Source organism: Echeneis naucrates, chromosome 10 (assembly GCF_900963305.1).
Source record: "Echeneis naucrates chromosome 10, fEcheNa1.1, whole genome shotgun sequence".
Lineage (NCBI taxonomy): Eukaryota > Metazoa > Chordata > Actinopteri > Carangiformes > Echeneidae > Echeneis > Echeneis naucrates.
Genome location: NC_042520.1, coordinates 13,632,906 through 13,658,329, shown reverse-complemented (window position 1 = coordinate 13,658,329; position 25,424 = coordinate 13,632,906). Strand labels below are relative to the sequence as shown.

The following is a 25,424-nucleotide window of genomic DNA, read 5'->3' as shown; positions in this document are numbered from 1 at the left end:
CTTTCAAACAAATAAATATGTGCCTGTGCACCCATAAACACCCTGAGCTTAGAAACTGAAATTCAGACCCTGTCTCAGTTAGACCAAAGATTTCATCAACAGGGGAAACACCAGGTTCCTCTATTGCCCCCAATTACTGGAGCCTGGAACCAGAGTCAACAGCCATGGTTTTATACAATCACATCGTCTGGGAGGAAATCAGCTCCTTTTTCTTTCTACTTTGAGCTGTGCATTGCCGACCCAAGCTTCAGCAAAAGCCACTTAAACGACCATATTATGAGTGTGAGAGGGCAAAAATTACTGGAGCGCCTTGTGTAAAAGGATTTTATACAATTTCACAGAAAGACCTCCCCAGCATTATTCTTTTTCATGTAATACTTTGATGGAGATCAAATGGAGACCTTAATCCTGTCCACACGCAAGAGCTGGTGCTTGGTAGTTCATATTGTAAAAGGAGAGCCTATAGGTTCAATCTGCGTGCGTATGTGTGTGTGTGTGTCTGTGTGGTTTACGCAGGCCACTCTGATCTCTGTATTGCCATTATACATCACAGCACAGCACCAGCAAGTGGTTGTGTCAAAAAGCCTGCCTTCCTCTCCGCCATATCTCATAGTTACCTCCCCTAACCAAATTACCCTCAACCCCCGCCTCACTGCCTCCCTCTCCTGTAGACACACAGATGAGCTTTCGAAAACAGTTGCCTCAAGTAGACAGCAGCGATGTCCAGCAGCATTTGAGAAGAAATGAGAGCAAACAACTGCGTTCAAAGAGCTTGTTGTCATATTTCTGTTGAAACCAAAAGCCATTTAGAGAATGAATAGGGAACATTTATTTCATAAAAACTGAAAACTGTGACATTTTTATATAAATACTTGCCCATGTGACTGCACCCCCCAAATCACCAGCACATCATTATTAGGCGGTTGGCCAAAGCTTTCACATTTAGAGAAAATCTACTGGCGCACAGCAAAGCAGCAAGGGGTTTATTGTTAGAAATAAGTAAGTGAATAAATAAATAAATAAAAATTGCAAGCAAACAAGTGCTACTGCCCAGCAGGCAAAGAAAGACCACCGACAACACCACATTCATTAATAAACAAATAAAAACAAGTTCTATCCACTGCCTCTGAAAAAGTACATTAAAGTTGTACATTTGTTGTACATTAAAGTGACAACTTACTCTGAAACAAATGTGGTTAAGGGATCAAATTGTAGATGTAGTATAATCAACTGGTCAATTGTGAGGCAGGTTTGAGACAGCATAACTCTGTGTAACACTGTGTTCCACTGTGGAATAGACACATACCACAACGATTGTTGAACATCGATCAACAATACAATTCAGCATGGAAGGATTTCACCTGATTTCAAAAATAATAAAAGGGTTGCCATTTTAACTATTGTTATCACATTAACTATGTGTTTTATGAAGAAGCCAATCTACAATCTTCTTCACAATTCTGCTGGTGTGTGTGTGTGTGTGTGTGTGTGTGTGTGTGTCTGCAAGCGTGTGTGAAGAGATCTTCCTCGTGCAGACCTTGACAGTAATACAATAAAATGGACTTGCTGGTCACATTAGCAGGTAGAACAGTCAGTGTAAAGCAACAACAGCTTGTGGCTCAGCCGGGGCTATGACCTCTATGCAACCGAAGTTAGTGCGTGTGTGTGTGTGTGTGTGTGTGTGTGTTTATAGGTGTTGGGCATAGGGGGCATGGAGAGGACAGATAAAGATGGCTGCCTAGTCGAGGAAGGTGAAGCATCCAGGGGAAAAAAAATAAATTAAAAAATAGGAAATACTCATTCAAGACAGAGTGCTTCTGTACAAGAGATCAACCTGATCTGGGCACCTTTCTCCACTCCAGGGACAGCTCCCTGTGTCAGAGAGACCTCCATCCATCAGGGACACCGCCTCCTACCAAACACTGCACATGTAGGATGGTATAGTTACATTCCTACACACAGTTTCATGCATTATAGAGTTGGGGTGCTGTCATATCCACATGTAACAGCAATAACTGGTGGAGAAGAAGAGAGCAAATCCTTTCCGTTAGTTTGTCCCTCTGCTTTCAGCTCCCTGTTCATGTAAAGTCTGTATGATCCTCAGCAAAATGACTCATTTGGCTAATGATCAGCTACAGTTATTTGGTCACCTTCATCTGTGGGAAGTATTCGACCACTTTGCTGTCTAACCAGCACAGTTTGGCTGGGGCCCTGGGGAAGTGTCAACCCTATAGTAACACTACCACAATGAGGATGTTGTTAGTAAAACAGAATATCCTGAAACATTTTAGAACTGATTGTGTTGAGTCATATTGTGGCACTATGAATTTTCTTTTTTGAAAATAGAGGAACAGAAAATTGCAGCAGCTGACTAAAGTAAGTTTAAACAAATGCCAAATACTGGAAATCCTGAACCCAACACTTTATATAATCTGTGGTACAGCTCACCCGATATGACTATCCTACACTACAACAAGTCACTTATGGAATCACTTCTCAAATGCATACATTTTTAATGAGTTAATGAATGGGGAGTAAAAAAAAAAAAAAAAAGCAGCTGGTACCAAAGCACTGAGTTGAGAGTGTTGTACATCTATATATATTTTTCCTGTTCATCTGAATGAGAAAGTGTGTCCAAACTTTTGATAGTGTGCATATATTTATTCATTTATTTATTTATTTATTTATTTATTTAAGGGGAACACTTAAATAATCAGCATGGCCACTAATTCTAACTAAATATCACTGAATAACTGTGATAACAAATGTCTCTTTCCTCCTATGCAACTGAAATCATTGCTATAAGCGTAAAGACAAAAATGGGTTGCAGATCCTCTGACATTACCGGAGTATTTATCGATTATATCTTCTCAAAGATTCATAATTCAACAGATGTCATTCTTTATTTATTAAATTGCCATGTTTTGTTGTGGCCACAAATACTGTGGGACTTCATGCTCAGTCAGACTGGAGAGGGTTTCACAAGAAGATCCGCACACACCTTTATACGGACCTATATAATGCCACACACACACACCGAGCACAGTTTGAGAGGAAGGGCACCAAATCCAGTGTCCAGAATGTATTTTAACCACCCAGCCAGAGAAATGAAGAGATAGGATGGGAAAGAGACGTAGGTGGATGGCAGCTTCATGCTGTCACACACCAGCAAAAAGGACAGAGAGGAGCGCCCTGTCACATCCTATCAGAGTCAGCTACAGCCACACCCGCACTGCAAGTGAAATCCCTGCTACTGGGAGGAGAGGACAACTAGAGCATAAAGCACGAGGAAGAAAGAACATCCCCTCCTATTCTCCTCCTCCTTCATTAGTTTCTCCTCTCATCGTATCTCATTCCTCATCTTATCTGCCTCACTTCAACCTCAGCACGTTGCCAGTCTCACTGATTTTGCCACATTGTGCAGTTGTGTGATAGATCTCAGCGTTGGGACAGAGCTTCTAGACACAGTTTGGACAGTGGTGGTTGTTTGATTCGGAGCAGATGACAGTGGGGAGACGGCACGGGAAGAGAGGGAAGGGATGAACTGTGGAGATTGAGCACAACCTAACAATAAGTCCCTTCTCCCCAAAGTGTCTGAGTTTCATTGTGTGTTTAAAGGCAATAGGCAAAGGATTAGCTCGTGACAAAAAAGTTGTTTCTTTTTGTGTTCCAAGCGACGCCGTCAATCACGACACTGTAGGAGAAGCGGTGAAGAGATGCCAACTATCAGGATGTACATTTTCATCATGGACAAAACCAGACATTAACCGATGAGCTGGTTTTTCCATTCATCTTTTGCTCATTCATTACAATTACTTGTGCATTAAGCTGCAGAAATCCACACATACCTTCAGAAAAAGAAAGAAAGAAAGAAAGGGAAAAAAATGTAGTTACTGCAGTTTTGGTGAATTACACAGCACTTACATAGAATGAACAAACAGTGCAGTGGAGGATGAGAGCTTACTATAAACACACTTCTTTATTGATCCATACTGGGCTGTTCTTTCCTCTTACTACTAAGAGTCAGAGGTCAGTGCTGGCTGCAAGCAGCAGCTAGTAACAGACTTTGCTCAAGGACACTTCAGCAGAGCAGTGACTGGATACTTAAAAAAAAAAAAACAAAACATGCAAACCATCTTCGATAAGAAATTTTTAAACTTCAAAAGCACCATTGACATGTTTCTGATTTGGAGACATGTTATCTCAAAGAGGTCAATGGATATTGTTATTAAGAAGTGGGATAGGAAATGGATGCAAATATGCGGGAAGCGGGATTTGGAGCTATTGAGCTAAGTTCAGGTTAAATCCTGGGTTTTCAGTGCTACGAAACTGGATCACTTCTTACCAGGCTATATCATCAGGGTAACTTATGCTGAAGGGCTACGCTGGAGATTGACATTTTGGAGTATAAGAGCTCCGCCCACTGACCAATCAAGTCTCTCAGAAAATGAAATCACTGTCCTAGGATGACCTCATGGAGCTTAGAGTGGATGGTCAGAGGATCCCTTTAGAAGTGCAAGAGTTTTCAGAGACTGTTGGCGCCCTCAGCGGTGTTTCAATATGAGATATATAGATTGATCAGATGGACTGGATAAACTTTTCAGAGGCAGATGAGTCCAGAGGTGCGTTGTTGGTCCACAGACTGTCTGTCAATACGCTACTTTAGCTCAGTAGAAGTTGTATTGTGTGGCTGATGCAGAGCCCTAAACAAATACACTGGAGTTCGTCAACAAAGTCCCATAGATAACGGAGGACATGGTAACGATATTGTTTTTACCTGCTCGCTGGCACAAACTGTCTCCAGTGAGTGGAAGCCCGACGTGTGCAGCCCGTCTCACCTGTGGCAGAGCAGCCTGTCCAAGGCTCTGGATTAATTCTGTGTATTCTGCTTTCTTGCCTGGCTGGTCTTTCTGGCACGGTCAAAATGAAGCCTTCCTGGTCCATTGTCATGCTGCAATTGGATCTGGAGTTTTACCTATTACATTTAGACTAACAAGAATGTACGTTTTTGTTATTTGGGTTACTTTGTTACATTTCATTTTCTTAATTTAATATTTTCTATTTGCAGGAAATGTTGCTCTATCGCCCAGTTCTGATTTCTAACCTGCTGTGAGATTTACATGCTGGGCGCTGTCACTGATATAGAGGCTACATCCACTACACCCAACTAACTCAGTCTCACATTGACAAGGTCATCTCAAAGTCTCCATTATATCTTGGCAAGCAGATTATAGAATTGTAAAGTGGTATACAAAGCTTTCCTTGTGTACACTGACAGATGATCAGTCCCAATGATCAAAGCGCTAGATGTGTGGGTTTTTTTTCTGTTCAGTTATTAGAATACAACCTAGCATTATATAATGTGTTACATATGCTCACACACCAACAATTCCCGAGGTCCTCATGCACTGGCAAAAACCCCCAAATATAAACACACAAGGAGAGGAAAAAATGATGATTTCTCTTTTGCAGAAAACGAAAAACAGACAGCCTTAGTAAGATGAGGAGGGTGTGAGTTTCTGTTTTGAAGTGTGATTCTTGCTGCTTAGCTCCTTGTTGCAGTGAGCAAAATGATTTTCAACCATAGAGACTGCATGCAGACAGGCTCTATTCCATTTAGGAACATGTAAATAATAAAAAAAAAAAAAACTAATGAGAGAAACAATTCAACCCGAAGGAAGAAAAAAAAAAAAAAACAACATCAACAACAACAAATTAGATTGAGCAGTGGAAAAACAAAATTATATTCTTAGGATGGAGAGCGCTTCAAGTATGTACTCCAGCAATAGAAACAACTTTACTAGCTTCTACAGGCAGGAAAGTGACTTTGGATTAGACAAAGAAAATAAAATTCTTCAAGCTGATCATGAAAAGCTTGTGCAGCAAGCAGGTGGCGACAGTTATGTTTTGCCATTGTTCCAGCTCAGGTTTGGGCACATTAAGACTCCACCACACTCTGCTCTCACCCCCATTTGAGCAACTCATTTTTTGCCACCTAACCTTCCTCTCTTCCCCTCCCTCCTTTTCCTTCATGTTGGGTTTTGTTTGTAAGGATTATGTGAGGAAAAACTTCCAGATGGGCAGAAGCTTTAAGAGTACAAACCCACCTGTGTGGTGGCGGGGAGGTAACACAGTGTGGTAAGGGGACACATGAACTGGGTCAGTAGACAGACAAAAGGCTTGTTTAGGCACTGGAAAATGGGGGAAGAAGGCTTTTCTGTTTTCAAGATCCTCCAGTGTTGGCTGGAGAACTGCTGATGGGGCTAACATTGATCAATTTCCTGCATGGCCCCTGTGGCCTGGGGGACTGACTGGCTGGCTGACTGGCTGGCTGACTGGCTGACTGACAGGCTGACTGACAGGCACACTGGTGGTGGCTGATGGCAGGCAGGATAAAGTTTCCAACAAAACCTGGTCTATTAGATCCCTTATTTCCATTAAGTCTGCAGAATAATGTTGTTATCCATTTATTATGCCACTGCACTTACAGTATGGTTGATGTGGACTTAGATGTGTTGTATCTTTGTGGCATCACATTCACAGAGGAAGAGCCACAACCTGTTGCATTAAAGTGTAGATCATTGTTGTTGCAATAGTAACAAACACAACACAAGCTATGGTCTTCCTTTCCAACATTCATGCCTTACCAGTCTGAATGTCTGACGACGCTTCATTTTCCAACCTTAAGAATGTGCACTCACAGAAACATTGGGATGGAGGTGGAGTTGTTTTCACCATGTCACACTGTGGCCAAACTCCAGGATCTACATTTCAGTGACATCACACAACCCAAGAAACCACATTATGACTTCAGTCACAATCTGCTCTTTTATCTCAGCTGAGCTGCAGCTGATTTTAGCATCAAATCAAAATAACATGCAGCATTAATGACATCAGAGGTGTTTCCCTATAATCACTGGGGTTCCACTGCACTTTTCTCTCATGTGAATCCTGTTATTTCAGCCACTCAAATAAACCGTGTGCTCTGAGCCAGCACTCTGTGAATGACAGAGCAAGAGGAAAGAGAGGCAAGGGAGCTGGTTAAGTGCACTGAGTGAGTGGCAGTAATCACAGCTCTGGTAAAAGCACTCTTTTGCTCTGTGCAGCATTCCTCAGAATGGGTCTGCTCTCTGTCTGACTCTCTCCTCCTCATCCTCTATTTCTCTCTCTAGCTGATAATAGCTCTAGATTGAGTAATTGTGTGTTTGAGTGGAACTACAGTGCAGGGTGGAACCTGCAATCAGATACCAAGAACATGTTTCTCTCTCTCTCTCTCTCTCTCTCTCTCTCTCCATTCATACCATGCCTCAGCAGTCTGGCCTCCCCACCTGCACTTCCTGCAAGCACTCCTCCATCCTCACCCCTCCACAGCATACTCTATACAGCGAGTGAGGCTGGGGTCAATAACAGTTGTGCATCGTGGTGTAATTGATGTCATCATTTCAATTTGAGCTGATTACAGTTGAGAGCTGCTTATCGTGTGACCTGGGGTGGAATAACACACTGTAGGGCCCAGTGATCTGCCACGCCTGACCAAGCTTAACTGCTGGGCGGGCGGGCGGGCTGGCTGGCTGGCTGAATGGATGGATGGATGGATGGATGGATGGATGAATGGATGGATGGGTTGGCTCAGCCCAGGGCTACCTCCTCTATTGACTTCTAATGTCGAGGTAATGACTGAGCATATTCTCGGGGCATGGCTGGCGCGAGTGTCCATGTTTCTGGCATTTAGCATCGTACGGGGGCTATTATTGTGATTGGCCTGTCCCTCTGTCAACAATCTCACACATGATTAAGCTTCCTGCTGGCACAGAACCGAGTGATCGCGTGTGTAGGTGTGTGAGTACATGTGTATGCATATTGTGCGTTTGTTTAATAGCTTTGCAATGATGATGTTACAACCTTTCTAATTCATATTCATACTCACATTCTAAGTCATATTAAAATCACATTATATATTCAATGAGTGTTTAATATATAATACCAAAGATAATTTTTACAGTATTTGCAAAGACAGTGCCATCTTCAAGCACCCACCTACAGAAAAGAAATAAATTAAAACACCTGTCAGTACTTTGGCGTTTTCTTCTCTTGTATCGAAGTGTTTTCAATGAAAGCAACCAAGATAACACTGACACCTTCCAGCCTCCTTCCTGCTGTGCACTAACAACGCACATCAACATACTGATACACACATTCAAACATAAATATGGAATGAGAATATAATAAAGGAAACATCTGTATAGGATCAGGGCTAATTATCTGACAACACATAAAGCCCGTACTAGACACACAGGAAGCTGGTTAGCAAGATACAGCTCTACGTCCTTAGCACCAAACTTTTTTTGCGCATAGACAGCGGGCAATACCCTTAACCCTAAACACCACTTTTCTGATCAAAGCTCAGGAGCCGAGCTGCTGCTAAAAACAGACAAAGACTGTTCACTAAAAGAACACTGTCTCTTGCTGTCTCTCTCTTTTTTTTTTTGCCAGAGCTCTGAATCTGTGGGTGTTGAGGAGCAAAAAGCTGTCTGCCACATTCTTTTTCTTTCTTTTTCTCTGACTTTTTTTTTAATACCATCATTAGGAGAGCTCTCCTGCTTGCTGCTACCGCTGCTGGCCAAGAAACGCAAGGCAGTGGGAGCGACAGAAGAGAGCAAAATAAGTGAGGGGTGGAAATAATAAGAGAAATGTGTGCACAGATTTTGAGGTAAGGATGGTTCAGGGGAACTTTGCTGTCGGCTTCTTTCTGTCCCTGCCATTTGTCTGAGCGGCTGAACGGCCATACTGCGGATGCACTCGCATGTGTTGGAGCATGTGTTTCCTATATAGAAAAAGTGTGCACTGTGTTTACTGCATGCATGTGTAAAGTGTGCAATATACATCAAAAATGTCTTATCATTCAGGCGTGCATCCACCTGCACTTCAGACGTAAACCCTTAAGATGGCAGGTAACACATCTTCCACTGTTACAAACTCAGACACAAACATCAGTCCTCACCCAGCTGAGTCTCATTTCTGGCCTGTGTGCACACGCATCACTTCCCGGGTCTGAGTGACCCTCTGTTCTCACGGTAACCTGAAGCCACCCTAGCATTTGTCAGAACCAGCTGATCATCTGAGGTGCTGTGTCCCATCTGGAAGACTGGAAGTCTCACATTCTAAAGATAGACATCTGGATGTGCAGCACTTCAGTGAGAGGATGTGTGTGTGTGTGGTGTGTGTGTGTGTGTGTGTGTGTGTGTGTGTGCGCACCAGCTACAACATACACTATCTCTTATTACTTCAAGTATGACTATTAATCAAGTCTGTTTCTGCTTAGGGGGTTGAATATTTCTGGAATGAAGATGAGAATATTTAAGTATTTTACTTACTCGTTTTACTTATTGCACAACTTATTTTTGATTCTTCTCTCTCTTTCCCAGGCTCTTTTTAAACTTTTGCTGGGTCACTTTGGCACATGCTGAGCATTTGAAGTCTAGAGCTGGTCATATATAATACTAACTACTCTCAACAGAATCTCAGTTTCCCTCGTGCTTAGAGTATTTCAAAGACCATTTCACTCCTTAGATCATGACACACTGAAGAAGCAGCTTACAATGACCGAGGACAATCTGTTGTAAACAAAGCGTGTGGAAAAAGTAAAAAAAATAAAAAAATAAAAATAAAAACTAAAGACAGATGCATCTAATTTATCCACTTGCAAAGTGAAAATGTGTGCATGTCTGGCTGAGAATTTGACTGTAAGACAGTGTGAGCACAATGTCTTCAGTGTAACAGTCCTCACTTAACTACTCAGCAGCTCCCTATGACGACATGATTCACCATGCAAAAATCAAACAGCACGCAACTTTGTAGCTCCTTTTTCTTCCATCAATGTCTGTCTATCTCTCCTGAAAAGAGGAAAACCTGGTGTTCCTCTGGCAGTCAACATAATAAGGCACATTGACATAAATCTATCTGACATTCCTCCCACATGTGCACAAAATCAGGTCAGAACAGCAGACGACCTCCACATCTATGAACAAAACATGTATGCAAGACTAAGGCAAAGACCACAAGAGAGGTCAGACTTCATACATACTGACATCTTTTAAAGATTTTTCTGGCTATTTTGTGCTGCCATCATTACATCAATAGTGAATGAGAGACAGGAGGCAGCAGGAGGAAGAAAGGAGGAATAACGTGCAGCAAATGGCCACAAGTCAGAACCAAAGCCAAACCCAGGCCAAGTCAATCAGGACTCAGACTTAATGATACACACTCCTCCAGGTAAGCCACCAACACACACATGGTTTTTTTGTATGCCTCTGCGTGGCATTGAACTTCAGGAACTGACATTCTGGTATTTACGTTTCTCACTAAAATCAACAGATTGTAGAATACCCACAATATAAAACAGTTAATGATACAAACAAATCAATATAGAAAAAATATCTACAACACACACACAAAAAGAACAAAAAAAAAAAAAAAAACCCACACATAAACAGTCAACCCTAGTGCATATACGAAACACAACATTTACAGATGCAGACAGAAACACTTTACACTTTACACACATGAGGCAGCGTGTCATGTTTTTGTTTTGATTAACGCAGCCGCCCATTCTGCACTATGGACGTGCAAATACACAAAAACCAAGTGTCAGCTGCAGTTTAATTTACTTTGGCCTGCCCCCTAATAGGACTAAACACACACACAATTCTCAAGTATATAGTGTACCTCCTCTCAACCATCAAGAAAACTAACCAGCTGCTGCTCACAGCTCCTGTGCACAGAAATCCATCTCCTTTCAAAGATAATTTATTTAATCAAACTTTTCTTTTCCTCTTATTTTTTCTGGGCATTAGTTACTTCTTGAAATGTATAGCCTTTGCCTTATTTAATTTTACCTCCTCTGCTTGTTTCATGTTATTCTTTGTAGATCAGTGGGGACCCTACCTGCCCCTTTCTTGGATCCATCTTTTCTACCTCTCATATCACACCTTAGATCACAGCCAAACAAATGTTCTTGGCTTCACATGGCAATCAGGGCAAGGACGATTCTAACCAGGTGTCTGGGTCACTGAGGAAGTGGGCACAGCAGGGCAGAGCTGGACTCTGTTTGGTTTGGAAAGAAGTAGGCAAAGCTAAGCAGTCTGACAGAACTTGGCTGTATTTCTTGGCATGCATGAGAAGGTGGTAAGAATTGATTAGCAATGACATGAGTTGTTCAAGGGCAGAGAGTAACAAATTAAATGTAAGTGGACAGCACTAATGTGATCAGTGTAGTGCAAGTTAACACTTCACAAGAGAGCACAAGGATCAGTGCATGGAAATTAAAATGAACAAGTGCATATTCCTAGTACACAATTTTCCTCTGAGTAAACTGCTAATACACCCTCCTGTTCCAGCCTCTTCACTACTTCCCAAACTAAATTATTATATATATATGCCACTTAAAAAAAAGTCACAGACAGCTTCATTTTAATCAGACACCAGAATCCCTGTTCAGCACCAGTACTAAGTCAGCTACTAGGTGCCAGTTGAGGGGAACTGCACGAACAGGGCCCTCGGGTGCTGTAGCCAGAAGGGTCTATGAGAAGGGCTGTCCAGAGCTGCTTCCATGATACCCAATCCCCTACTTAGGAACACTTTCAATGCATCTTAGGAGTAGTTTGAATTGCCAAAACTATCCATGCCAAATGCGTGCTGAATGTTGTACAACCTTGGCAAGTTTTCCTCTGATGTTTTTAGGTACTTGGCAAAATGCTGTTTGGTAAGTTACAACCGTCATCTTTTTTAGTTAAAGATGCTTCATGAAAATCATTTACATTCCATCACATTGACTTCACTTTCTCAAACAAGGACATTTGAAAAGCTACTGTTTTAAATATGTCTTATAAGTGCAATTTTTACATCCATGTTTTACACCCATTCATCCAGCTTTCGGTCTTCCTCTGCCTTGTTGCCACTTTGCTACAATTATTTGCACAGCCTGGCCTAAAACTTTCAATAAGAGTAATATCATTAAACTGATAGCAGAAATGTGCATGGGGCCACCCAATGCATTTGTGTGTGTGTGCGCGCGCACATGTTCATCCATGACACACACAAAACCGACTGCTCCACAGCACTACTAGTGGTCAAAATCAGCACCAAGTATATTTACGAATGCATTACTGCAGATAAAGAAAACATCAGCTATTTCTTTGAGGCAGATATATGGAGGAGATATTATGTGGCAAACAAAAACTGGGCATGTGACAGACATGAAAACATGTGAACTCAGTCAGTCTCTCAAAAATAAATAAACAAACAAAACAGAAACAAATGCTGGTGAACCGTTACTGGCGACCAAATACACTTTAAGCAATAATTTTTCCCAGGAGTTGCCCTGAAATTAATTTCTGGGGTGAGTAACAGCAGCAGCCAGTTGCCACTGACTGGAATTGGGCTAAGTGGGCATGTCAGGCCTCTGCTGTCCTGGCTCCCTGCCTGGTCTCTCAGCTGCTAACTCAGTCCCCAGTGTCCTCATCCCTAAACGGATCTAGTTGCTGCTACTCAGCTCCAGCGGTGGGCTGATCTAGCTGACTAATGAACTCTTAGTAATGAGGGAACTCCTCCTCCCAGTCTTAACATTCTTTGTACACATCATTTGCCCATGTTACTCCCAGTTACTAACCTTTTTCTCCACTAAAATGATACTTATCTCTCACATTTCCACAGAGAGAAAGTAGCTGAAACACATTTGCGCTGTCCCTTCTTTGTAGTAAACGCCAGCCCCCCCCCCCACATCTTCCTTGGGCACTGATGTCCATCTTTCTACATCCTCTCATTTGAGCAAGCATTGTGCTCATTTCTTCATGCTGTCTACTTATCACTTCTCTCCTTTTTTAACAACCATTCAGCAACTGCTTGCCATCGCGTCTCCGTTTCTTGAATTCATTGTCAGCTCTATTAAAAGCATTTACAGTGGCAGTCTGAATTCAAATGATGCTGTTCGTTCAGTGCCTCTTCCTCTGCATGTGCAGGGCGGCGCAAACCAGCAAAAGGTTCATCTAAAAGCATTGTGATGGGATGAGATCATAAACACTAAAAATCTGTGACTCCGTCATCTCAGTATATACCTTTTGTAACTGTTCTCAACCTTGGTGAAATTTAAAAGGAGCGGAGGATGGAAGGATGAACACATGTTCCAGGTATTTCCCTCTGCAGACGTGGCATTATAGAGAACATGTGGCGGGTTAAAATAAAATAAAAATAAATAAATAAATCATTATTTAGACCCAATGGCAACCTCTGAGTTATAGGTCAACCAGAGAGACACACCCAGGACACTGGTGAGGTCAAAGGGCAAAAATGTATTTTGTTTGTGAAACATCACTTGCTCACACGCTCGCTCAGACATATACACACAACTTGACAGATAAACTCAGTGCCTATCCAGGTAACACTCACCAGGCCGTCACAGTTGCTGATCGCCACAGTGGCTCCTGGTGTGTCTGTGATGTCCCCCACATACAGGCATTCATCCTGCAGTGGCTCAGAGTACCGGGTGCTGTCGCTGTCATCACGCCACTCCATCTTGGCTCCGGGGGCCACCAGCCTGGGGTTGTGGCGCAGGCGCAGGTGGAACTCCCGGCCGAAGACGGTGACGTTGTAGAAAAGTCTTCCCTGAAGGGCCACAGGTTCTGGGCCCTCCTCGACTCCTCTTGGCCCTTCCCACTCATCATTGCCTTCTCCTACCTCCCTCCTCCGGCGCCTACGGGACTGCCCTCCTGCCATGTGGACGGCTGAGACAGAGTGTGACAGGAAGCGGCCCTCTGCGTCCACACTGATCGGCCTCACCAGTCCATACTCCCCCAGGACATGCTGCAGGGAGTCTGTGAGCAAAACAGTTTTGAGGGTGGGGGGGGTGTAATGGGTAAGAAGAGTGGAAAGAGTGGGACGATTGTTATTTAGTGAGCAAGATGTGAAAAATGTAGGAAAGAGTGAGAAAGAAGAACATCAGACATTCAAGATAAGAAGAAGAAATCATAAAAGACAAATGTGTGGACAATACGTCATGGAATAAGCAAGGGGGGTGAACAGTGGAGAAAATGAAGAATTATGAGTAGAGGGTGAACAGGAGGGTGGAAAAAAGTGGGAGGAAAAAAAATCAAATAAAGCAGAGTGTCATGAAATCTATCTATTTCTTATTCCAAGTTGCGTCAGAGGGAAGACAGTAAATAACAGAAACAGTAACCTTTCACGCACATACGCACCCCCCCTTACCACACACACACACACACACACACACACACAGCCCCACCCATGAACCCAGAGGCGACCCTAGCGCTCGGCAGTGCGCGTTTGGAAACGGCAGCCTCAGCAGTGCGTGCCGCGCTCCTGACACCTCCTGTGCCCTTCCACCGTCAACAGGAAAACAAGTACAAGATCAAGGTGCTAATTGCGACTTTCTCACGTTGTGTCTCACTGTCAGGCTGCTCGATCCGAGTGAAATGATTTCTATAACCTCGGCAGCCAGAATAAAAAGAAAAAGAAAAAAAAAAAAATCCGACAACTGAAATTGACATTTCTTTATGAAGCGCTTTTCATCTTGCATCTAAAAATCGTATTTTGCTGAGGTTTAACATATCATCATTATAACTAATGCTATCACCATCATTAATATCAGTCATCATCACTTTTGCATTTTTTAAGCACAAACGATTAAGTTGACTGTAAGAAAAATGATAAATGTTTTAAATGGACTCTAAGACTAACGCGTCTGACATTTTCTTGGATTGAGCAACATTTGTCTAGTTCACATGTGACAGTGACAACACAGGTGCATTTTGGAGGCGACCTGAGAGATGCGCTCTGCGCCCACACACACACACACACACACACACACACACACACACACACACACACACACACACACACACACACACACACACACACACACACACACACACACAACCAAGGCCACTTAATGTCATAAGAGCCAGGCACAGTTATGCAGTTATGCCATTACACTGTGTGGTCTTCAGGTGTACTTGGTATTATTGCTGGTTGGCTATCATATCTAATTTATAAAGTTTGCTGATTGACAAAACCAAACACACGCCGCTAGTATTTTCTGGGCTCCCGTGTTGTAAGGGTGATTTGATAATAGTGTGATCAATAAGCCGACATCCGACTCCAGCGTCCTGTGACAGATCGATAGATGCGACAGCGGCCGAATCAGATAATGTTCAGCTACTTCCCTGCAAAATCCGACAGTAAAGCGGAGCATGTGATGTCTCTTTACACACCAGATAACACTCATCCTCTGGATGGGAGAAGGGAACATCACAGCGCTGCTCGCACAGCTGAGGGACCTCTGGAAAGTCCCTCCACAGCAGAAGCACACAGAAGTTGCAATAAAACGCGTCCTATGTTGTTTGCAAGAACTGCAAAAAGCAGGAATTAGACAGAGGCAGCGTTGTGCCGCTACGCTGAGCTCCACTGAGTGCATGAATATCCCGGTGCAGCCCTGCTGATCACATGAAAACAACATAAACACTGACCACGTTTAACTGTGCTGCCTGTACGTACCAACGCTACTGGCGATGTAAAGGCCGCTGGTGTGCAGCAGAAAGGCCGGCAGGATGATTAGGACAGTAAACCCGGGCGAGAGACCCATGGCAGCTCCGAACTGCGCAGGTGAGAGAGTGAGTCTCCGGGCTCCAGTGTGGTGAAGTTCCCCGCCTGGCGCAACCAGCCACGCCACGACAGCAACAGCACAGCAGCCCGCAACTAGACTGCCAAGTGCACCGGGAGAGACGGAGCTCTCCTCCCCCCTCTCTCTCTCTCTCTCTCTCTCTCTCTCTCTCTCACTCACTCTCTCTCACTCTCCCACACACTCTCACTCAACTCTACTCCTCTTTCCCTGAACTCCTCTCTCACACTCTTCTGCTCCCCCACTCTTTGACTTAGTGCTTTTGCAACTCCCCAACACACACACACACACACACACACACACACACATATACATACACAAACACACGAAGCAATCTGCCGTGTGTGTGTCCGCGCTTTGTGAGATGAGGATATTTTATCCTGGCTGACTGACTGACAGGCCTGCTGACAGCTCTGCTCGGCAGCAGATGAGCGGAATGAGCCCCCCCCCTCCGGAGTAATGTGCGCCCTAAAAGTGCTTTTCGCAGCTCGGACTCCGGGTGCTGAGCGCTGGCCGGCTCTCTGCCGGTCCCTGACGTTGAGCCAGCCACGCATAAACTTTGGCTCTCCCGTCGGCCGTTGGGAGATGGGAGAGCAGCAGCGCCCCGTGTGGCCCACTGACGGAAGAACACCCAGTTCTGCACGGCCCAAGGGTCCAATTTACAGACAGAAAACAAAAAAAATTGTCTTGTAGCTTTAACCTGCACCGTCCTCATTTAGAACACCATTTAGCCATGAATCTTTTGTTAGCAATGCCAACTTCAAAACAGCTTTGACTATTTAGAGCCTTTGGTTTGTGTTGACTTCCTGTTTGAGCCAGGTTTTTAAAGCACCAAGAGGACGGAACAGCAAAATAACAGTTTTCTGGTACAAACACAGGATTGCAATATAATATATAAGGTTAAACAATAATAAAGTCAAATATTGACCAGCTGAATAAGTGGTCACTGGTTGAGCAGTGGTGAAGCTCACTGACAAAGACCTCAAAAGGAATAATTTTAACCATATAAATACAAGTATTCAGCAGAAGATCATTTACAATGGCCTATTTAAAGCTTTAATAAAGTTAGGGAGAGTGGAGCATAGCTGAAGCGCTTCCAACAGCCAGTCTGCTCCAATACAAGTGATGAAAAGTTTCTCATGGAGTGGCTAAAGTTTCTGTACAGTTTTCACAGTTTAGTGTAGTATAGCTTGTCTTCAACTTAAATTTAACAAAAGTCTTAACACAAATCTACAAGCAACTCAAAATGGCTAATTAGTAACCAATAAAATATTAATTTTCTTTGTGGCCTTGCTATCGGCTGCAAAACCTGCCGGTGAAACTGTTATTTTCCTGCTCTAACTGATGTCTGCATTATTTCCTGGTTACAAGGTTCAGAGCTTTAAACAGATGTGAACCAATATAAAACACTGCACCGCTCTACAAATAACCTTTGTGGGATATACAAGGAAGTCATTTAGCTTGTTCATTTTATTTCTAATAAAAGATGTCTATAAAATGGCATATACAAAATATAGAATTGTGCATCTATAAAAAGGTGAGACAAGAGAGGACCTTTTCTTGCAGAATGTTCACTTGATGTTATCCTCTGCTAGTCTATGTTGCTTTTGAATGGGTTTAAAACTATTCATGAAATTACAATGTGTGATCGGATCAAACGTGTGTTTTTCTCCTTTTCTTCTTCAAAACAAATTGTGGATGGCTGAAACATTTAGAATTATATGACTTCTGGCGCTGGAGCCACAGTCTCACAGAGCTGCTATTTGGCTGTTCACTTATGTCCACAAGTACTTATGCTTCCATTAAATATCACATCTTGTTATGATCAATACGCATCAAGAGAAATGTGGTTTAGTGATTGTTTGCTTTGATTAACAGATCCCTCTGCTTATCACATTCAGCCACAACGCCATTGGCCAAAATGGAGTCCTCTGGTTTCTGTAAATATTGTAGTAAGCAATCCAAACTAAGGCATAAAAAACATCCTTTCAGAAACCAGGGATCGATGCTATCATTTCACCTTGTACTTTCAAGGCAGCATTTTCTTGAATTCTGTAATGACCTCAAATGGACACAAAATTTTTTACAAGAAGCTCCACAGAGCACATTGAACACGTTTCCACTCCTGCTTTATTTGGAAAATCATCCAGGGTCCTATATGCATAATTTAGGACTTGCATACCAGCAGTGTAGCAGTTAAGCCATTCTGAAGGTAAGTGCCTTTGTTCTCTAGTTCTTTTGACTTGACAGCAGTTCAGTACGTCACTGCTGCTGTTGCAACCCATTTCGGTGTGTGAATTCAGTCAACTGTATCTCCTGACAATTAAATTCATTTGTAAGAATTTAGCATAACCATTTAAGTGAATTGGTCTTTCAACCACATACCAGTGAGTAGTTAGACAAATAAGACTGCTTGAGTTGAAAATCATAAATAAAACACAGAAGAATGTGGAATGAACATCAGAGAAGATGTGAACAGAGCATTGAAGGCCAGTTGACCCTTCACCCTGACCTACACACTTTCACATTTCAGTGCAATATATGAACATCAGGCTACTGAGGCACTGAATCACCGAGCAGCAGCCATACGCAGTAACCTCTGCACCACAGCCCACAGAGCTGCTAAATAATATGCACAGAGACAGCAGATTGATGAAACAGGTGAAAAAGCTTCAACAACATAGAAATAGACGTCAGTTAAAGATGGAGACATAGGCAAAAGGTACCCTGAGGAGAGTAAAGGTCAAAATTTAGAGAGGGAGACAAAAAAGGAGAAAAAAAATGTACAAAGGCAGACATATCTGGGCCAGCATGGACGCACGTGTAAACAGTCTAAGGATGCCTGCAGGCCCCTGCTATAGAAACACAGACAGTGCCCCTCCACGAGGAGACAAAAGGTGTGTGTGTGTGTGTGTGTGTGTATGCCGTTCAATGAGAAGTCATCTTTCACCAAACATTGAGATCACAGCTTGGCTCCCAGCACACAGATTCCCAAATACACAGTCAGAGCAGACAGAGAGATATCATTACAAATTCACACACACACACAGACAGACAAACACCTTGAGAAGAAAGCCACGCCCTGTTTGCCCTTTGTCAAACACACTGAAATGTCACAACGCTCCTGTCAGGTGTATTCCCAAACCAGATGAGGACCCAAATGCAGAACACACACCTGTCAGGCTGGATTAAAGGGATCATTATTGGCAAGCAGGAGTTGCATGGGGTAAGGGGGATCCAGAAGGTGCAGGATGTAGGGCAGACAGTGGCAGGCCTGGAGGGGTTTGGTGCAGGCAAGGCAGGGAGACCACTGACTGATGACCCAGAGGGCAGGGGGTCCAAGTCAGCGAGGGGTGAGGCAGCATGAAGAAACTGGAGCACAGAGCCAGCTCTGGTTGGCTGAGGGCACACCTACCATGGTAGAAATAACAATCTGGGAACAGCAGCTAGGAGAGCTGGGGCTGGTGTACTGCAGGAAGGATCAGGTGTGTTGGTGAACTGATTGGTGAGTGCTGATGAGAAGCAGCCGCTAATGTTCTGCAGAGTGGCCCGCCCACACCCACGATAGGCAAGACAGCCAGGGGGAGACAAAGGAACCACGAGGGAAGGGAAACAGGGAACACACTGTGGACCCACAGAGGTGGAGGGGGTGACCGTGACAGCTCCAAAGTCCACGTATCCATCATGTCTGTCTCGGGACTGGGGCCCCCTCTCCACACAACTACACAGAAACCAACCCCATCGCCACGCTTCTCCAGTTATCGACGCCTCGATCCCCACCACCACCTCCCATCCGCTGCTCCCGATCACTTTGCTGTTGCCATGGAGATACCAAGCCCTGCACCTCGAAAAGTGAGCTTGGAAGGAGCAGGGGAGAGTCTGACAATAATATCCTTCTTCTCAGACAGACAGACACCCACAAACTCTTGTGTTTGTGGAGTTTATTACAGCTAGCTTAGGCAGGGTTGGGGCCTGTGTGTGTGTGTGTGTGTGCGTGTACATGTTTGTGTGTTTGTCTGGGAGGTGGGTGTTCAGATGTCCTTTGCCTGTGTATGCGCAAACAGATTGTGAGTGGAGAAATAGAGCTACATGGTCAGATGAGACAAGTGGAGAAAATCTGTTGTATGCTTAACATGTTGTGCCAAAACAACACAACATGTTAAGTTAGCAATTTGGTTTATTTAATACAGATTCTAATCACAAGTTGACTTGCTCTCCAGTTTTTACCCTCCACCTCTGTAAATCACAGGCAGCACTATGTAGTGGGATTCAAGCAAATTCTTAGAAAACAGTATCATATAATGCAACTACAACAAGAGCACAGATTAAAAAATAAACCCCACAAAATGTATAAATATTTATTATGACAGCAAAGGAATGCCACCCTGTCTAAACAGTGTTATTCATAAAAGGATTTTGACAGCTGACTGGTTTTTGCTCAAATTTGAGGTTTTTACTTGTCTTGGTGCAGTTAGTGTTGTCTTGTCTCAGCATGATGCGCCTTTTTTCAACAGCAATCTGACTATGCTGCATGTGTTAAGAGTTATACGTAGTGAGCATATGCCACGTTGTGTCCTGCAGGGCCGTTGTAGCCTGTCTCTCCAATGACTCCTGCTGTCCTAGCAAGGTCAGGCAGCAGGCCACCATGTGTCCGCATGTATTAGCATGCCTTATGAGTGCAAAGACAGGTGTTCCTAGTGTCTCAGAGAGGTTACATGGTACAGCATCAAAGCCCCATGACAGCACATCAGGCCAAAGCCATGAGCCCCAACACAGGTGGCTGCTGAAAGTCGATTCACATTACACCAAATGGAGACCAATAGGGAATTATAAGTGCGTGTGCATTTATGAATTTTTGGCAATGTGTGCATGAATAAATAGGTGTGCTCACCACAGGGTGTATATACATACTGTGGCCGGCATGCAGGTCCGCATACAGGTGCGCTGACATTAAAGCTGCTGAGCTGACTGTGTGTGCTGTTCAGCAGAGTGAGACTTGACAAATCCAGAAATCCCAAAAGAAGAGAAAGAAGAGTTGGGAAAGATGCACGGAAAACACAGAGTCTTCACTCATGTGAGTTCGAGGAGAGTTAAACTCTGTATGAGCGAGAGTGTCTTCCGGTTTGTGGTTCTAGATGCAGGCCTCGCTATACGCCAGCTGTTTTTGGCTGTTTTCACCAAGTCAGGACTCCGACATCGACAGTTTTAAAAATCAGATATGTTTTAATGATCTTAATGGGAGCAACTGGCATTAAATTAACACACTAAAGAGTCTACAAGCGCACTCTGAGATTACGATAATGTGTTTGCTAAGAATTGGAGTCACATGCTAACAAATGTTCTCTGTCCCTGAAGCAGTACAATGGATTTTCCTGAGGTTTATACAGGACATAATGACTCTAATTGCACTGGGAGCAGGGAGGAGGGCAAGAATCTTCCACAACAGCCCTTCGACCACCTCTGGGGTGTTTTAGGACTTTTGGAGCCTGTATCCCCATCATAAATCAGCAATGTGGTGGCTTTTAGGGAGGAGCAGTCTAACACCACCCCCAACAATGGAATGTAATCTTCTGAAAATTACTTAAAGTTTGAAAGGCAAAAATGAACCCAACAGAATGACATCAGCTGAGATACTAGATACCTAGTTGTCCAACATAAATAACAACATAAATTCTGAAAGAGATGGTAGCCACCTCTTCTCATCACTTTTGGCCAAATGTTGTCCAGTTTTGACAGGAAACAATATCAGGCCAGACTCCTGCTTCATAAAGTTCAGCCATGAGATTCAACTCACTGCTTCACAACATCTGCACTGAAAACTGCTTCAAATGAGAGCTTTTGGCCGAGGTATTCCAAATCAGTTCAATTACGTGTCTCGCTCTGGTATTGGTGTACATGAATGATGTTCAGAAACTGTCTGTCCTGATGTCCATGTTTGGGAGAGAGTCCTCTATTGCTGATTAATCACTGAGAAGCTGAGAGAAAAAAGCAGTGGGCTTCACATGTTCAGTTGCCTGGTAAAACAAAAACAAGCCACATTTTTTTTCTCCTACTTTGCTTGTTGGAGAGTTTGGATTCTGCTTTTTGTCTCCCTGCAGTGAGGCTTATGTAACCTCAAGTTGCTTCAGGCTTTGCCTGACCTTAAAATCATAAATAGTGATTGGCGGGAGATTACGGCCTGAACCTTGTTCAGCCCAATGGCTTGGGAGCAGTCACTTGAAGTCGGCCTCTAGTCCTGCTCTTTGGTGTTCAAGGAGATCCAAAATGTACAAAGTTGTCATTTCAGCCTCACTCCTTGCAGTAGCCATGAAGCTCTCTGTGGAGATCTTTTGGCCTATTTCCCTGATTCAGATTTATTATTCTGTCTGTGTTGTTGTCATTAAGGATTCAGACACTCAACATTGTAAAAACACAAACAGGCTTAAAATGGAAAATGTTACATTTTTAGTGGGAGCTGGAAAAATATGGCTGTCAATTAGTCACCAGAACAACGTCAATGCTGAAAATGCATCAACATCAATATTTTAACACATTGTTTGAACACATTGATTTGTGGCCAGGAAATCAACATTTACCACCATCAATTGGTATCTTAAACACAATTACACTGTGCTGCTAAATCTAATAATAAAGTGTTAGGAAAGCAAGAGTAAAAACTGTGTCTTAGTTTAAATGGGCTTAAAATGTAGCACACTTTCTTTTTAATCAATCATTTAAGAAAACCTAAACAACTGTATGATTGATTACTTAAAAACATTTTAAGTAATGGTAAAGATCCAGTTATAGTATGAGTGGAATCAAACAGGATACATACAAAAAAAAGGTCTGGTGATACCTATTTCAGCAGCTGGTTAGTGTTTGACAGGACAAATCTCTTCATGATGCAGTAACATCAGTGTTCATTTTGTATTATTTTTTCTTTTATGGCGCACAGCACACTCAGACACAAAAATGTGAAGGATTACTTCATTGTAAAAGCTGTAAAATATTTTTTATGTGTCATTTAGATTTTCAGAATGAAAACGATGACTGCAGATAATTGACTAATCTTAAAAACAGTGAATTAAAAGCAGCAGCAGTAGTCTGACCGCTGGTAACATCCGAATTATATTCAATCTTTTCAGACCAAAAATTGCAATGTGTGTTTGCACCTTCGACAAGCACATTGATCATCATGGGGCACAGTTAAAAGCAGAAAGAGGAGGCAGAAAGACTGTGGTATTGATTTGAGACTGACACAAACAAGGGATTCCATTGTCTATGACCAAGTCAGAAGCTACAGTATACTGTCTTTTAATCCGTCTCATATCTGAGTCACTGCAAAAATATGCATATGGAATCTATCCTGAGGAATTTAAATACGGAGAGGCAAAAAACTGAGGAGCAGATACAGCAATCCACTTCAAACACTGATGTCTCTTCTTTTATTTATTTAAATATTATTATTAGTTTAGTTTAACCCTTTTTTTTTTGGGGGGGGGGGGGGGGGGGGGGGGTTGCTGTTTGTTTTTTGTTTTTGCTTTTTTTCTTTTAGAATTTTATGTTTTCGCATTAACCTGTTGATTTTGTCGAATCTTTTCACTTTTTGTTGGGTGGAGTGCTGTGAAAGCCCACAGAGCTCAACCATCAGGTCAATAGTGCCTTTATTCACTGGTGATTCAATACACCACCATCCAGCACAAGACCACCTCCAGGTACGTGTTTATTTCGCCAGTCAGACATACAGGCACACACACACACATCTACTACTTTTGCTATTGACTGTTCATGCTCCATATGTTATCTAAGCTCTCAGTGGGTGCCTGTGGCCTATTTCCCTTTATGCCCTTAACTTATCTGATTGGCCCAGGTGCCCTTTTCCATGAGTGATCACCATGGATCTGAAGCATGGAGGCGTGCTCGTCTCTGCGCTACAGAAATTTAACTCAGACCTGCTCAAATACAGCAGAGTATGTATTTTACTTAGTGGAAGCATGGCATTTTTTTTTTTTTAAGGCAAAGAGGACAATAAACTCAACTCCACAAATGTTTTCAGACAGCTGTTGGCAAAATAAGCCATCTTGTTTTCCTTCTAAATTCCTTTCTTGTCCAGCACTAAATGAATGTCCTAATCCTCCACACTCTTAAGAAGATTAGGATTCAATTTTTTTTTTTATTTTTTTCTGGATGATGTTAAGCTTTGCCAAGACATGGTTTGGGCCGATGGTCAGAGCAGTGGGACAAGTGGATTTTCCCAGGCTATGTCAAGTCAAAAAGTCTGGCTGGTAATTGCAGACCCATCCCAAAGAGAGGCAGCCATACCAGCAGAGACGGATTCTGCTCCCTGACCTCTGCGGCACAGTGGACACTGAATTTAACTTGACCACAGAAAACTCAAGTTCCTGAGCAGGAATGAGCACTACTGTTGTACTGTAGCCATCGTGGGAAAGTATGTGTATATATGTGAGGAAGAAAAGAAAAGGGAAAAAAGAAAGATGCTCTTTTTTTTGCTCCTGTTACCGAGTCAATTCAGGTCAGAGTATACAAAAAGCTCACACATCAGCAGACAGAAAATGTCAAAAATGTCCTCTCTGCCATAACTTTCAAGGAGTTTTCACTGATAGTTAGGAAATCTGGGAGCACTTATCTCATAATTAATTACCATGAAATTTTTCACTGGACCTGGCCGCAGACCCCCCCCCCCCCAAAAAAAAAAACAAAAAAAACCAAACAAAAAAAACAAACAACGATATTGGAACAAAAGAAGCGTAAGTGCAAAAAGGTAAGGCTTCTGGATTCTGGGCTGAAGGACTAAGTATTGCACTTTCATTCACAAATTCACTGCCACATTAACGATTATTATGCAAAAGGGCTGTTGTGGGCCTCTTGCTGTGATAGAAGTTTTTCACAGGTTAATTTTGGCATGTCGGAATCATCCAAACCACGAGCACAGGACGGCCACTTGACACCTCAATCCAGCATCTAACAGGAAGTGACAGCCATGTGTCTAACGTGATGTTATTACAAGAAAGACCAAGGATTTATGAAACACGTCCTACATCAGCAAAGCCATTCGAAAGCTTGCGTTCTGACTCATGAAATAAAATAATGGAAATCATGAGAACACTGCGTTACTACTCGCTTTGGCAGGGTTCCATCGAAATAGCAAAATAGCAGAACAGGCAAAGATCAAAATGATTTGAGATGATTCAATGAAAAAAAAAAAGTAAACTTAAGTCACAAAGCATCTGTATATTTCCTCATGATTGTGTGGGTCCTGGCTGTGTTTTATGTTCCTGTTCCTGCTGAGAATAGAAGGGTTGCATTTCCAGAAGGTGGACAAAGGGACTTTTAGTCACAGTGCTGCTCACGGGGTGGGATAATCCCTGAGGCATGTCCAGCTTTCAGAGGAATAAGAGGTATGATATGTAATGTAGGTGCATTATCAGTTCTGCAGGACGCAACGGGCTAAGAGGGCCTGGTAATTGAATGGAAACCTTTCTTCTCCTGCACTGTATGGGTTCAGGGTCGAGGCTTGCACAGTCACACGTGAACCATTCAATTCTGTAGAAATGAGTGTGACATTGGTGTTATAGTGACACAGAGCTTTTACTGATACAGCCCTAATGTATTTGCATGAGTCTATTATGAATGTTTTCCCTGGTGTAATGGACTCTATTAATTCTTTGCCTATTAATCAAATGCAGAGTTGATATGAACACATAAAATGATATCCAGTGTTAATCCCTATATA

General features: G+C 42.9%; 1 protein-coding gene across 5 annotated transcripts in view; it reads right to left on the bottom strand.

The window, feature by feature from the left end:
- The window catches only part of LOC115049921 (A disintegrin and metalloproteinase with thrombospondin motifs 2), a 102,904-nt gene extending 87,142 nt beyond the window's left edge, over positions 1-15,762 (bottom strand). For all 5 annotated transcript variants that reach the window (XM_029512543.1, XM_029512546.1, XM_029512545.1 and 2 more), the window contains exons 1-2: positions 15,568-15,762; positions 13,444-13,868 (exon numbers count right to left, since the gene is read on the bottom strand). In XM_029512543.1, coding sequence (XP_029368403.1) covers positions 13,444-13,868; positions 15,568-15,655 — 513 coding nt within the window. In that variant the 5' untranslated portion in view covers positions 15,656-15,762. The remainder of the gene's footprint in view (positions 1-13,443; positions 13,869-15,567) is intronic.
- Positions 15,763-25,424: the final 9,662 nt, after the last annotated feature.